The sequence below is a fragment of the Herpailurus yagouaroundi genome, unplaced genomic scaffold (genome assembly GCF_014898765.1).
Source record: "Herpailurus yagouaroundi ecotype Mexico unplaced genomic scaffold, PumYag 220, whole genome shotgun sequence".
Lineage (NCBI taxonomy): Eukaryota > Metazoa > Chordata > Mammalia > Carnivora > Felidae > Herpailurus > Herpailurus yagouaroundi.
Window position 1 is genome coordinate 3,288,595 of NW_024412451.1, and position 14,240 is coordinate 3,302,834.

At 50.6% G+C, this 14,240-nt stretch overlaps 1 protein-coding gene across 4 annotated transcripts in view; it reads right to left on the reverse strand.

Moving 5' to 3' along the window:
* Positions 1-4,930: 4,930 nt before the first annotated feature.
* PRKD2 (protein kinase D2) overlaps positions 4,931-14,240 on the reverse strand; it is a 47,674-nt gene continuing 38,364 nt past the window's right edge. For 3 of the 4 annotated variants that reach the window (XM_040457478.1, XM_040457477.1, XM_040457479.1), the window contains 4 exons: positions 13,462-13,560; positions 9,271-9,538; positions 5,713-5,798; positions 4,931-5,395 (listed from right to left, as the gene is read on the reverse strand). In XM_040457478.1, coding sequence (XP_040313412.1) covers positions 5,183-5,395; positions 5,713-5,798; positions 9,271-9,538; positions 13,462-13,560 — 666 coding nt within the window. In that variant the 3' untranslated portion in view covers positions 4,931-5,182. Of the gene's footprint in view, positions 5,396-5,712; positions 5,799-9,270; positions 9,564-13,461; positions 13,561-14,240 lie in introns of those variants that run through there. The other variant, XR_005785273.1, reaches the window with a different exon arrangement.

Below are 14,240 nucleotides of genomic sequence, written 5' to 3' on the forward strand. Positions count from 1 at the left end.
TGTCAGGATTGGTTTTCCATCTCTGCTGTTTGTGCAAAGCCAGTTGAACCATTTCTTGCATAAAATGCTGGATCTGAAACTGATTTAGGATTTGGTCACTGGGCATTCAAAGATGGGTATTCCTAGGAAAATAAATAAAAAAGAGAATTGTTAATGGTTGAATAAGGGGGTAAAACCAAGATTTGAGGCCCGAGGGCAGCCAGTTGACAAGGTTGCAAGAAGGAGGTACAGAGAGATCCTTGGTTGATGGAGTCAGAACAGGGGTCACAATTCTGCAGATAACTCATTGCCCCTCCACCTTTTTAAGTCTGTTTATCTAGAGAGCAGGGGGCATGCACGTGTAGGTAAAGGAGGGGCAGAGAAAGAGAGAGAGAGAGAGAGAGGGAGAGAGAGAGAGAATCCCAATCAGGCTCCGCACTATCAACGTAGAGCCCGACCCAGGGCTCGATCTCATGAACCATGAGATCATGAGTTGAGCTGAAATCAAGAGTCAGATGCTCAACCAACGGAGCCACCCAGGCGTCCCCACCTCGTTGGCCTCTTGATGTTCCCATTGACGATGAGATGTCTGAGGAGTCCCTGGAAATGAACATGCAGCAGAAACTTCCAACTGTAACATACAAGGCCCTCCCTCGGAAGCCCCGGACCTGGGCGCAAAAGTTGCCCAAACATGGGTGGAGGCCCTATTAAATCCTCGGGGCTTACTGCTAAGCATTTGACTCCTCTGATGCTAATGAGAAAGGGGGTCGCAGTCATCCTAGACCCTGTGTCTGTAGGGCGACTTTCAGCCTTCGCAGGATGTGGCTGGTCTCCTACATTTGTGGGGAATTCGGTGAGGGGTGGAGAGAAGAAAGAATGAAGGTTAGACATGAATAGACTGAAGGGGGATCGAAACTCTGAAAAGGACTCACAGGATTGGCAAGATAACAGACGCCAGTCGGGCTGGTAGGTAGGTACCAGTCTGCAAAATCCTCACACACAAGGCGCGCCTCACGGGGGGCAATCCAAGACTCATGGAAATAATTGTCTCATTTAGCTGAGGGGCTCAGCCAATAAATGCTGATTGAAGCTGGGACACCAAGGAGAAGATGTAGGGACGGGACCGGGGCCATGAAATGAGTCACAGGAGGGGTGATGCCGCTTGTTGCCAAGAGAAATTATGAGTGGCCCCGGTTGACTCGGGGTCGGTAGCGTTTTGATAGCTGGAAAATCTGGGTGAGTGCAGTGGGGAGGTGGTTCCTGCTGTTAGGGTTGTTATGGTCTGAGACTGAGCCCCATGAAGGGGCAGGATGCGAAGGAGCCCAGAAATCCTGACTCATCGATGCTAGGGGTAGGGAGAGGTCACTGTCACAACCAAGCGGTGAGTTAGAAGGAGTCTTTGAGGGGTACGTGAGACAAGGCCCAATCTGCCTGCAACCCATTCTATTTCCAAATCAGGTTACATGCTGACGGACGGGGGGATAAGACTTCAACCTATCTTTCTGGGGTCGGGGGAGGGGACACACTTCAACCCATCACAGCCTCAGACACCACTGGAGTTGCGTTTTAGTCTTGGGTCGAGATGCCACGAACGATGGGATAAATTCCTCCTGTGGCTACCGTGAGCCTTCGGGTGCGGAAGTCGGGTGCTTGTGGCTTAACGTCGTGGCAATGCGTCCCTAGACACCTCGTGTCTCTGGGGGGTACGTGTTGAGTGTCAGTGAGTGAGCCGAGTGGGGGGATCATCCACATATTGGATTTGGGGGGGGTGGGTATGGCAAGGGGAACCACACCCCTCAAATGAGCATTCAGGGTCCCCGGAAAGGAAGAGGGGGTTTCCGTGACCTCTTGAGGCACTCCTGTCCCTGTGCATTGTGGACTTTCCCGGGTGAGAACAAAAAGATGGAGAATCTGGACGTAGAGGGAAAGGAAAGAATGTGTAGACAGACGAGGCGTTCGTAAGGTAGGCTGGGTGGTGCCGGAAGGTATAGAGAGGCAGAGACAGTGTTCGGATTGGGAAGTCGCAGCGACCCAGGTTTGACTCTTATTTATGGCCTACAGGTCTTGGCCTAGCCATGTGCCAAAGTCTTGAGGGGTATTTATGGACACGGAGAAAGCCTGTCAGAAGGGGATCCTTGGGGAGACTAAATCTTAACCCTCGAATTTGGTGTCCCTTTTCTTTATAGTCCCTACAAGCACCTCTATCAAGATCAGGGTTGGTAGGGGGCGCCTGGGTGGCTCAGTCGGTTAAGAGGCCGACTTCGGCTCAGGTCATGATCTCACGGTCCGTGGGTTTGAGCCCCGCGTCGGGCTCTGTGCTGACAGCTCAGAGCCTGGAGCCTGTTTCAGATTCTGTGTCTCCCTCTCTCTGACCCTCCCCCCCGTTCGTGCTCTGTCTCTCTCTGTCTCAAAAATAAATAAACGTTAAAAAAAAAAAAAAAAAAAGATCAGGGTTGGTAGTATCCAATGGCCCTGACAGAATGGGCTGTATATTTCCCAACGTGGGTCTGTCATTGGGGATGGATTTGTCTATCTGTTGTCTACCCTCCTGGACCTTGGACCAATCAGTTTTATTTTTATTTAAAAAAAATTTTTTTAACGTTTATTTATTTTTGAGACAGAGAGAGATAGAGCATGAACGGGGGAGGGTCAAAGAGAAAGAGATTTCAGATTCTCTCTCAGAATCTGAAACAGGCTCCAGGCTCCGAGCTGTCAGCACAGAGCCCGATGCGGGGCTCGAACTCACAGACTGCGAGATTATGACCTGAGCCGAAGTCGGCCACTTGTTTAACCGACTGAGCCACCCAGGAGCCCCAGACCAATCAGTTTTAGAGGGAGAAGCATTCGAGATGGAATCCAAGAGACACTCTCCAATATTATCAGCTCGAATTATGCCTCAAAGATATTCTCATTTATCTGGAGATTCTCATTGAGATTCATCTGAACTTCTTTTTTTTTTTTTTAAGTTTCTATTTATTTTGAGAGAAAGTGTGTGTGAGTGGGGGAGGGGTGGAGACAGAAGGAGAGAATCCCAAGCAGACTTCATGCTGTCAGCACGGAGCCTGAGGCGGGGCTCGAACCTAGGAGCCATGAGATCATGACCTGAGCCAGAATCAAGAGTCAGGCACTTAGCCAACTGAGCCACCCAGGTGCCCCCCTCATCTGAGCTTTTTTTTTTAATTTTTTAATTTTTTTCAACGTTTTTATTTATTTTTGGGACAGAGAGAGACAGAGCATGAACGGGGGAGGGGCAGAGAGAGAGGGAGACACAGAATCGGAAACAGGCTCCAGGCTCTGAGCCATCAGCCCAGAGCCCGACGCGGGGCTCGAACTCCCGGACCGCGAGATCGTGACCTGGCTGAAGTCGGACGCTTAACTGACTGCGCCACCCAGGCGCCCCAATTTTTTAAATGTTTCATTTATTTTTGAGAAAGAGACAGAGTACGAGTGGGGGAGGGACAGAGAGAGAAAGAGAGAGACACAGAATCCAAAGCAGGCTCCAGGCTCTGAGCTGTCGGCACGGAGCCCAACGTGGGGGCTCGAACTTGTGAACTGTGAGATCATGACCTGAGCTGAAGCCAGACGCTTAACTGACTGAACCACCCAGGTGCCCAATGAACTTCTTTAAATCAAAGAGCCATCGCTCTGGATTATCAACAGTAGCCAAACTATGGAAAGAGTCCAAATGTCCATTGATGGATGAAGAGAAGAGAGGGAAACAAACCACAAGAGACTCTTAGCTGTAGAGAACAAATCACGAGTTGACAGAGGGAGGTGGGTGGGAGATGGGCCAGATGGGTGATGGGTACTAATGAGGGCATTTGTGCTGAGCACTGGGTGTTTTATGTAAGGGATGAATCACTGAATTTCTGCTCCTGAAATCAATATCGCACTCTATGCTAGCTAAAATTTAAATTAAACAAACAAACAAACTGAGCCTGGATGGCTCAGTCGGTTAAGTGTCTGATTCTTGACTTCGGCTCAGGCCATGATCTCACAGTTCGTGAGTTCGAGCCCTCATCTGGCTCTATGCTGTCACTGTGGAGTCGCTTTGGATCCTCTGTCACCTGGCTCTCTGCCCCTCTCCCCCTGGCGCTCTCTCTCTCTCTCTCTCTCTCAAAAATAAATAAACATTAAAAACATAGTCTGGGTGACAATGAGGAGCTGGAGGGCAGGGGTCAAAGGTGGAGCGATGTTCCCTCTGCCTACAATCTGAGGACCGGGATGAAGCTTGAGAAGTTAGCTCAGAAGACCGGCCTTCCCGACCCCGAGGCTCGCTTGAGACTCACCCAGCCATACCCACTCTGGGTCTTCACTGTCCTGGGACGGGTCTCTCTCTCCGCTGGATGGCGAACCCCCTGAGGGCAGAGCCTGGGCCGTCTCAGTCACCACTGTGTCCCCAGCATCACCCACCACAGTGTGACAGATGGATGACCCAGTGAATGAACACATTCTGTGCGTAGAGAAGTCACCGCGTCGGTTTAAAAGAAACTACTAAATATTGCGCATCAGGTTTCTACTCCGGACCAGACTTGCGCTAACTGCATTGTTCTTATCAGTGGTTGTGATTAGTAGTAATGTCCCCAACCAAAACAGTGGATCAAACGAGCCATGGGGTTACTTGGCTCCAGACCCTCCGAGCCTCCAGTCGGGCTCCTGCATCCATCCTCCCCTCCGGGCTTACTCCTTCCTTTTCGAACTCTTCCTGCTTTTCGCTTCCCCATCCTCCTTCTGCTCCCCTCCGTACCTTCTTCCCCCTTCCAGACTTCCCTCCTGGCAGTCCTCCCTCCAGGTTTCCCACCCCTGTTGCTCCTTCTTCCAAAAGTCCTCCAGCTTCCGGCCCCCTCGCCGCCACCTCTCCCATCCCTCCCCCACCCCACCCACTTTTAGGAAATATCCTCTTTCCGGGTGAACTCCAGCTCCGTGAACAACAGACTCATGATACGAGAGCGCGGTGTGGCCAGAGGCTCAGGCCATGGGGCCAGAGATGAGTTCGTTTTAATTGCTGGGGAGTTCACGTTGCAAGTAACTACACCCCTCCACGGACACCCGCCGTGCTCCTCCCCCGGGGCGTGCGCCATCCGGTTTGGGCAGGAAGCCGCTTCTCCTTAGATGAACAGTTCCATGAGATGGTGCGGGAGGGCAGCTCTCCGGGGACGGGAGGACAGCATCATGGGGCAGCCAGGGCGGGGGGCACGGGGCCTCAGAGGACGCTGATGCGCTCGGCCAGCCCCTGCATCTCGTGGTCCTGCGGCGGGAGGGCCCCACCGAAGTCCCCATCGGCGGGCAGGCCGGGCCCGGGCAGCGGGTGCTCGGCCACGAACTGCTCCCAGCGCGCGTCGTCACTCTCGTGCGTGATGTACCGCTCGCCCATCTTCCCCTCCAGCTCTCGGAGGTCCAGCCACGTCTGGTACTCCTGGGCCCCGGAGACCAAAGGTTAGCAGGCACAGAGCACACAGCGCCCGCACCTTATCCACCCCGCGGGGGACGGGCCGGGTACCAGGGAAGGTGAAGCCACGCCCTTCACAACCCGCCCAGCCAATAGAAATTCAGCTCCACCTCCTTCTACAGCCCAGCCAATGGGAACCTCAGCCACGTTCGCGAGCCACGGAAAATGTACCTGCATCCTTCACCACCCGCACAGCCAATAAGCCATCTGGTTCCTCCCCTTACCCCAACCCAGCCAATAGGACCTCCCTCCCCCGTCGCTCTCAGCCCCGCCCCCTGCATCACCTGTAACCAGGGGTGACTGAGAGATTTGTCCACGCTGTAGCGCTTGCGCATCTTCACCTGCAGCAGGTTGTTGATGAGGTCAATGGCTGCACGGGAAGGAGACAGTTCAAGTCCTGCGCGCTGAGGGGCCGCCCCTCCCCTCCAACAGGCCACTCCAGCCTGCGTGCCTACCATCCGGGGCCTTCCCTCGGCATGGCCCCGGTGGCTTTGAAGCCTCACCTGCACCACTCGCTCACCCACCCGTTTCCTCATTAAATTACCATTTTGCCCCCCCCCTCCGACGTTGCACACACACTAGCTCCTACATCTCTTCACCAAGACTCTCCCTCAGTTTCCCCATTTCTAGGTCACCTTCATAAGCTTTGTCATACAGAGGTGCATACAGGAACACCTGTACTACTCCTCGCTTAATATTTTTCTTTAAGCATATACAGTGGCATGAAATCTGGCCATTTGCAACAACTGGGTGGAAGAGTGTATTATGCTAAGTGAAATAAGTCGGAGAAAGATAAATATCATATGATTTCACTCACATGTGGAATTTAAGAAGCAAAACAGATGAACATAGGGGAAGGGAAGGAAAAACAAGATAAAAACACAGAGGGAGGGGGGCGCCTGGATGGCTCCGTCGGTTAAGCATCCGGCTTTGGCTCAGGTCGTATCTCCCGGCTTGTGAGTTCGAGCCCCGCGTCGGGCTCTGGGCTGATGGCTCAGAGCCTGAAGCCTGCTTCCGATTCTGTGTCTCCCTCTCTCTGCCCTTCCCCCACTTGCACTCTGTCTCTCTTTCTCAAATAAAACATTAAAAAGAGAGAGAGAGAGAGAGAGAGAGAGGCAAATTATGAGAGACTCCTAAATACAGAGAACAAACTGAGGGTTGCTGGAGGGGAGAGGGTGGGGCAGTGGGCTAAATGGGCGATGGGCATTAAGGTGGACACTTGTTGGGATGAGCCCTGGGTGTTCTATGTAAGTGATGAATCACTAAATTTTACTCCTGAGACCATTAGTATACTATATGTTAACTAACTTGGATTGAAACAAAATTTTTAAAAATATATATTTTTGTTTAAGCCAAACCATTTGTCCAAGATATACCGTGAAGTGGACAATGCAAATTGAAAACCAGTAAGCTGCCATCTGCGTAAAAGGGGGAAATAAAAGAATATAGATCCACATCTTTTCTTGCACTATTTTTATAACTTTTTTTAAAATAAAAGTTTGGATTTATCTATTTTGAGAGAGAGAGGCAAGGTAAGAGAGGGAGAGAGAGAGGATCCCAAGCAGGCTCTGCACTCTCAGCATGGGGCCTGACTCAGGGCTCAAACTCACGAACCGTGAGATCCTGACTTGAGCCAAAATCAAGAGTTGGACACGTAACCAACTGCGCCACCCAGGTGCCCCTCTAACTTTTTAAAAAATGTTTGTGTATTTATTTTGAGAGGGGGAAAGAGAGTGTGAGCAGGGGAGGGGCAGAGAGATGAAGAGAGAGAATCCCAAGCAGCCTCCACGCTGTCAGCACAGAGCCCAACGAGGGGCTCGATCCCACGAACCAGGAGATCATGACCTGAGCCCAAATCAAGAGTCGACACTTAACTGACTGAGCCACCCGGACTTGTAAAAAGACTTGTAATAGCCATGGTCTTTGGGAAGAATAACAAAGGACTGAGAATTTTCACTATAGATCCTTCTGTATATTTAATATTTATTTTTGAGAGGGGGGAGGAGCAGAGAGAGAGAAAGACACAGAATCCGAAGCAGGCTCCAGGCTCTGAGCTCTCAGCACAGAGCCCGACCTCGGGGTTCGAACTCACTAACCGCGAGATCATGACCTGAGCCAAAGTCGGAGGCTCAACCGGCTGAGCCACCCAGGCGCCCCCCTCCCATTCTGTATATTTAAAAATTTGAGCCATGGGAGTAGTTAAACAAAAATCGACAGCGTTCGGTTTCACATCACTTCACTTTTTAAAAATTCATTTTTCAAGGTGAAAATGAAAATATTACATCACCCTGGTCAATGAAAATCCAAAGATCACTTGCCAGGCGCACAAAAATAAAATGAAAATAAAACAAACTTATTCGACGGTAGTCAGCCAGCGGTTTCCTGTAGAAGGCCCAGAGACCGGCCTGTCTTTTAGGAAAAGGAGAACTGGCGAGTGTCAGGCACTCAAGACAAGCCATCACTCGTCCAAGGCTGTCTCCTTGATCAGAAGCCTTGAAGAACAAGGCCTCACTGTGTGAACCCCTCTGAGTACAGGCCTTACCCACACGGCCTCCCTCACACATGGCCATCCACACCAGATTCACTCTTACTGAGACTTCTGAGTGGGTCCCAAAAGACCACGCTGAGGACCCCCCAGTATTACTCTAGCGCTCGAGAATGCACATTCTTATCACTTCGTGCTTACCTGTCTCAGGCCCACCACTGCCACCTTTTTCTGCACTAACCCCCACGGCACTCCTCCCCGGCCCCCGCCCTGCCTGCTCCATGAGGCCACATCCCTCTAAGGCCCTTCCTTCCTCCACAACCTTCTCTTCGCAACCTTCTCCTCACGTGATCCCTTCTCTCCTATTCATCCCAGTATTCCCAGAACCTAGGACAGTCAGTGCTGGGCACATAGTAGGCACTCAGCAGGTAGTTGTTGCATAAACTGTTCTGAACAGTGATTGTCTTCTTAGCCCCCCTCGCATACTCTGTCTTCCTGAGCTCCCCGGCTCTGGGACCTGCCCCCTTGTTCTTACAACCCCCTCACGTGCCCCAGTATCTTAGCCCCGCCGTAGGCGCGTCCCCACACCTGGCTGGGGCCCCAAAGTTACAAGCCTCCTGGGGCCCAAGTCACAAGACCAAGTGTCACTACCCGGCCACAACGCTGAAGCCCCCGAATCCCACTGTCCGTCTCAGGCCTGGCTCCCCTCACTATGCGCCCCCCATTCCCACCCGCTTCTAGGTTCAGGTGACTTTGGTCCCAGGACAGGTCCTTCTGGACAGCTTCAGAAACCCTCCATGGCCCTGCCCCTCCTCTCGCCACGCCCCTAAACCAATCCCCTCCATCGCTGGACCTGCCCCCTTGGCCCCAGGCCCAAGTCAGCCCGGCACCCAGCAAATGAGCTGCCCTCCGGAGCCACTGCTTTTGCAAGGCTAACCCTTCCGGGGTCATAACCCCAAAGCCTCCAGGCCCCAGCCAATGCCATGGGAGGAAGGATCTGTCTCTTCTGGCCACCCCAGCTGTTTGGTTTCCTCAGGTCCAGCGGTCCCTCTCCTGGTCCTGCCCTAGACCAGCCAAACCTCGCTCAGGCCCCAAGGCGCCGTCTGTCCCCTGCTTCTGGAACACTTCGTTTCCTGTGAACTAGGAACCAGGCCTGACTGGTTCCACACAAACCCCTGAGTCCCCCGCCCCAAGGTTCCAGGTCCAGGGCACCTCACCTTTTAAAGGACCGCCCTCCCCGTGGCCCCACCCGTCGCTAGGCTTCACCCCCATAGTTGTTTCAGGGCTCCACCTCTTCTGCGGCCCCGCCCCTCCGGCCCCGCCCCCTCCGCGCCCTCCGCCCCTCGCCTCCGCCCACCTCCGGAGGAGATGCAGCTCCAGGGGCAGGCTGGGTACATGAAGGCGGCGTTCTGGATCTGGTCTTTGATGTCCTCATCCTCGTTGAAGGGGAACGTGCCACTGAGGCTGACGTACATGATCACGCCCACCGACCACATGTCCAGGGAGCGGTTGTAGCCCTGGTTGAGCAGCACCTCGGGCGCCAGGTAGGCAGGCGTGCCCACCACCGAGCGCCGGAACGACTTCTCGCCGATGATGCGCGCGAAGCCGAAGTCGCACAGCTTCACCTGCAGAGGGCGTGGGGTGGAGGGTCTGAAGGAGTGTTAAGGCTGCACCCCACCCAGGGTCCCCACCACCACGCCCCTCCGTGGCATTCCAGACAAAACTGAATGCTGCTTCAGATCCAAGCCTCTCCTCCCACTAGTCAAGTGACCTTGGGCAAGTGACTTCCTCTCTCTGTGCTTCGGTTTCCTCATCTGTAGGAGGAGGGGGATCAAACCCGCCGACCTCAAAGGGCCGCCATGAGGATTACGTGAGTGTATCCATCTAAGGCGCATAGGGTAATAAATGCCCCGTATGCCGTGAGCGCCTAATAAATGCCACCTGCTCCTAGGCTTCCGCCACACTGAGCAGGTCTCTTAACTACCTCGTGCCTCTGTTTCCTTTTTTGCACAACGGGGATCCTAAAAATCCCCACCTTAAAGGGTGGTTGTATGGATTGAAAGAATAAATACATGCAAAGTGCTGGGAGCAGCGTCTAGCTCAATGTGAGTTTCAAGATCTCAGGGGCAGGACCCAACTCGTCCCAGCCCCAGCGAGGTCATGTGTATCGAGGATGTTAACAGCAGCTTCCTCTCCAGCTTCCCTGGGGATTCAATGGGACACCCGCACGTGAACTGCTGACCGTCAAAGCCAGCAGACAGCAACAGGTGTTCACCCAACTTTCCCTTGATGGTGGAGGCAGTCTAGGGTCACGGACAGGCTGTGGAGCCAGCCACACCTGGGTTCAAGGTCCTGCCCTCCTTCCCATCAGTTCATAGGCAGCACCCTTTCTATGCTGCCATCTCTGTTCATGTATTGTTCCTCCCCTGCTCAAAATCTTTTCTATGGCTCACTGTGGCTCTCCAGAGTCCAAGACCCTTGGAGCCCCAAGCCTCTGTTGCCTGCCCTCGGAATCAGCCACAGCCCAACCACTGACTCGATGTGACAGCCAGGCCACCCTGTCCTGAGATCCTTTTCCTTTTCAAAGATCCACTCTTTTCTGCAGATGTTACAATGGAATATTACTTGGGAGTAGTGAGCCATGCTGCGACATAAACGAGCTCTGAAAACATCTAAGTGAGAGAAGCCAGACACAAAGGGCCTATCTAGCGTTGGATATTCTGTTTATGCAAAACGCCCAGAATAGGCAAATCTACAGAAAGTAAATTCATGGTTGGGATGAAGAGTGGTGGGATTGGGGGATGATGGCTAAGGGGTACGGGGTCTGTTTTGGGGGTGATGAAATGTTCTAAAATGGGCTGCACAACTCTGTGAATACACTAAAACCCACTGAATTGTGGAGGAAATGTATACTTTGGGTTTTTTTTTTTAAGTTTATTTATTTATTTAAGAGAGCGAGAGAGAAGGAGGGAGGGGCAGAGAGAAGAGGGAGGGGGGGGAGAGAGAGAGAGAGAGAGAGAGAGAGAGAGAGAGAATCCCAAGCAGGCTCTACACCATCAGCACAGAGCCTGATGTGGGGCTCAAACTCACGAACCATGAGATCGTGACCTGAGCTGAAATCAAGAGTCAGACACTTAACCAACTGAGCCACCCAGCCACCCCCACACTGTATATCTGAATCAGTGAATTGTATCATGTGTAAATTGTATCTTGATAAAGCTGTTAAAAAAAAAAAAAAAAAACAACTCGCTACAGGGCCTTTGCACAGATTGTTCCCCCTGCCTGGAATACTTGTCCATCCAAAAAAAAATAGACTCTTACTCTTTCTTCAGAGAGTTTTTCTCTGACCCTCCAGTGGGCTACATAGTTATGTGAGCTCACAGAACCATGTCAGAGAGGGGCGCCTGGGTGGCGCAGTCGGTTAAGCGTCCGACTTCAGCCAGGTCACGATCTCGCGGTCTGTGAGCTCGAGCCCCGCGTCAGGTTCTGGGCTGATGGCTCAGAGCCTGGAGCCTGTTTCCGATTCTGTGTCTCCCTCTCTCTCTGCCCCTCCCCCGTTCATGCTCTGTCTCTCTCTGTCTCCAAAATAGATAAACGTTGAAAAAAAAAAAAATAAAATAAAATAAAATAAAAAAAAGAACCATGTCAGAGAACTCATTACAGATATGACATTATCGTGACAATATGATCAACATTTGTTCTTCTCTCTGTGACTTGCACTGACCCATACGGTGGCCACTGGCTACTTGTGGCTACTGAGCCCTTGGATATGGCAAGTGCAATTGACAAACTAGTTTTTATTTAATTTTCATTAAATTTCCTACAGTTTTACGTGTAAAAACTGATCCTGTGTTACATCCCAGGCTGCCACTAACACTGAACTTCTGGAAGCAGAAGGAAACTATGGGGTTGACATAAGTTGTTTCCACTGGGAGTCAAAATCTTTTACCCTTCCAAAATAAATGTTAATGAGAATAATATCCTCTTTTACTGTTAGAAAAAAAGATTCTAGACTTAGTTATTGGACAGCTTTTAAATACGCTTGGAACCACTTGGATAGGTCAATCTACTTTTCCAACCCCTAATTTTATGAAATCTAAGCGCAAAATCAAATATTTATTTTTTTCCAAATCAAATATTTCTGATAAAAATTTCATATCTGAATTGAGATGTGCTCTAGGTGTTAAACACACACCAGATCTTGAAACTTGGTATGGAAAGAAAGCATATTTCATTAATAATTTTTATGTTGATTACACATTGAAATGATAATATTTGAATATACTGGGATAAAGTGTATTTTTTTTTTTTAAATTTTTTTTTTCAACGTTTATTTATTTTTGGGACAGAGAGAGAGACAGAGCATGAACGGGCGAGGGGCAGAGAGAGAAGGAGACACAGAATTGGAAACAGGCTCCAGGCTCTGAGCCATCAGGCCAGAGCCTGATGCGGGGCTCGAACTCACGGACCGCGAGATCGTGACCTGGCTGAAGTCGGACGCTTAACCGACTGCGCCACCCAGGCGCCTAAAGTGTATTATTAAAGTCAAGATCACCAGGGGCGCCTGGCTGGCTCAGTCAGTGGAGCATGTGACTCTTGATCTCAGGGTTGTGGGTTCGAGCCCCACTTTGGGAGTAGAGATAACTTGGGGCACCTGGGTGGCTCAGTTGGGTGAGCATCCGACTCTGGATCTCAGCGCAGGTCACGATCTCACGGTTCGTGAGTTCAAGGCTCTTGTTGGGCTCTGCACTGGCAGTGGATAGCCTGCTTGGGGTTCTCTCTCTCCCTCTCTCTCTGTCCCCCACCTCCTGCTTGCACACTCTATAAGTAAGTAAGTAAGTAGTAAGTAAGTAAGTAAATAAAATCTTTAAAGTTAATGTCACCAGTGCCTGGGTGGCTCAGTCGGTTAAGTGCCCGACTTCGGCTCAGATCATGATCTCGTGGGTCATGAGTTTGAGCCTCACCTCGGGCTCTGTGCTGACAGCTCGGAGCCTGCTTTGGATTCTGTCTGTCTCTCTGCCCCTCCCCTGCTCAAACTCTCTCTCTTTCTCTCTCTCTCTCAAATATAAAGTAAAACATAAAAATAAAATAAAAATCTTGAAAGTAATTGCCCACAGAGCCATGCAGAATAAAGACTACATTTCCCAGCCTCCCTTGCAGCCAGCCAAGACCACATGATCAAGACCTGGCCAATGGGATGCTAGAAGGCTCCAAAAGGAAGGGGGTGTGCCCATTTCCTCCACCCTGTTTCTTTCCTCCTTCTCCCTATTACCTTTTCACATGATAGGGACCATCATGACCCTTGAAGACTAACAACATCACAGAGAGGCCAGAACAAGACAGCCGGAGCCGAATACCTGACACTAAGAAGCTGCTGTTTCAGCCTCAAAATGCTTATGCTGGACGCTACATGAGTGAGAAACATCCTCTATTTTATTTAAGCCACTGTTATCTTGAGTCTCTGTGTCCAGTTGGCCTACTCATACAACCCCCACCAGCCTCCAGTGTTCACTGGACTTCCCCCAAATCAAGCTGGGACGTAACTGACCTGAGGAAATGGGTCAGCGGATGCCAGCAACACGTTTTCTGGTTTCAAATCACAGTGGACGATGTTCTTGAAGTGAAGATGTCTCAAGGCCACCAGGATCTGAGGGGAGGAGATGGGGCCCGTAAGGAACATAGAAAGGTCCCTGCCTCAGATTCTGACTTCAGCGGCCAGCCCTCCAAACCCCATCCATGCCTCTCTCTGCACCCCTGAAGATGTCTCCCCAGGACGGGGGGCAGGGGGCATTGGAGCTCCAAATGAGAATCTCAGAATCCCAAAACCATTACATCCGAGCTAGGAGTTGGATAATTCTAGAAAGGCTCAGCCGGAGCAGTGGGTTCAGGAACATCCTGAGATCCTCTGGCATGTGATAAGCTCCTGACAAAAAAGAACTATTAATGAGGCTCCTGGCTGGCTCAGCCAGTAGAGCACATGACTTGCGATCTCTGAGGTCATGAGCTCAGGCCTTCCTTTGGGCCTGGAGTTTACTTATAAAAGGTGTGTGTGGGGGGGATGCTATTAATAAAGTAGCAGCCTTGAAGGAAGTACTATTATGTGACCCCATTTTTTAAAAAGTATTTTTCATCCACTATATATTATATATAATATATTATATATACTATATATTATATATAATATATACTATATATAATATATAATATACTATATATAGTATATATAATATACTATATTACATATAATATATAAAGTATATGTAGTATATATATAGTATAGTATATATTATATATACTATATATTATATATACTATATATTATATATA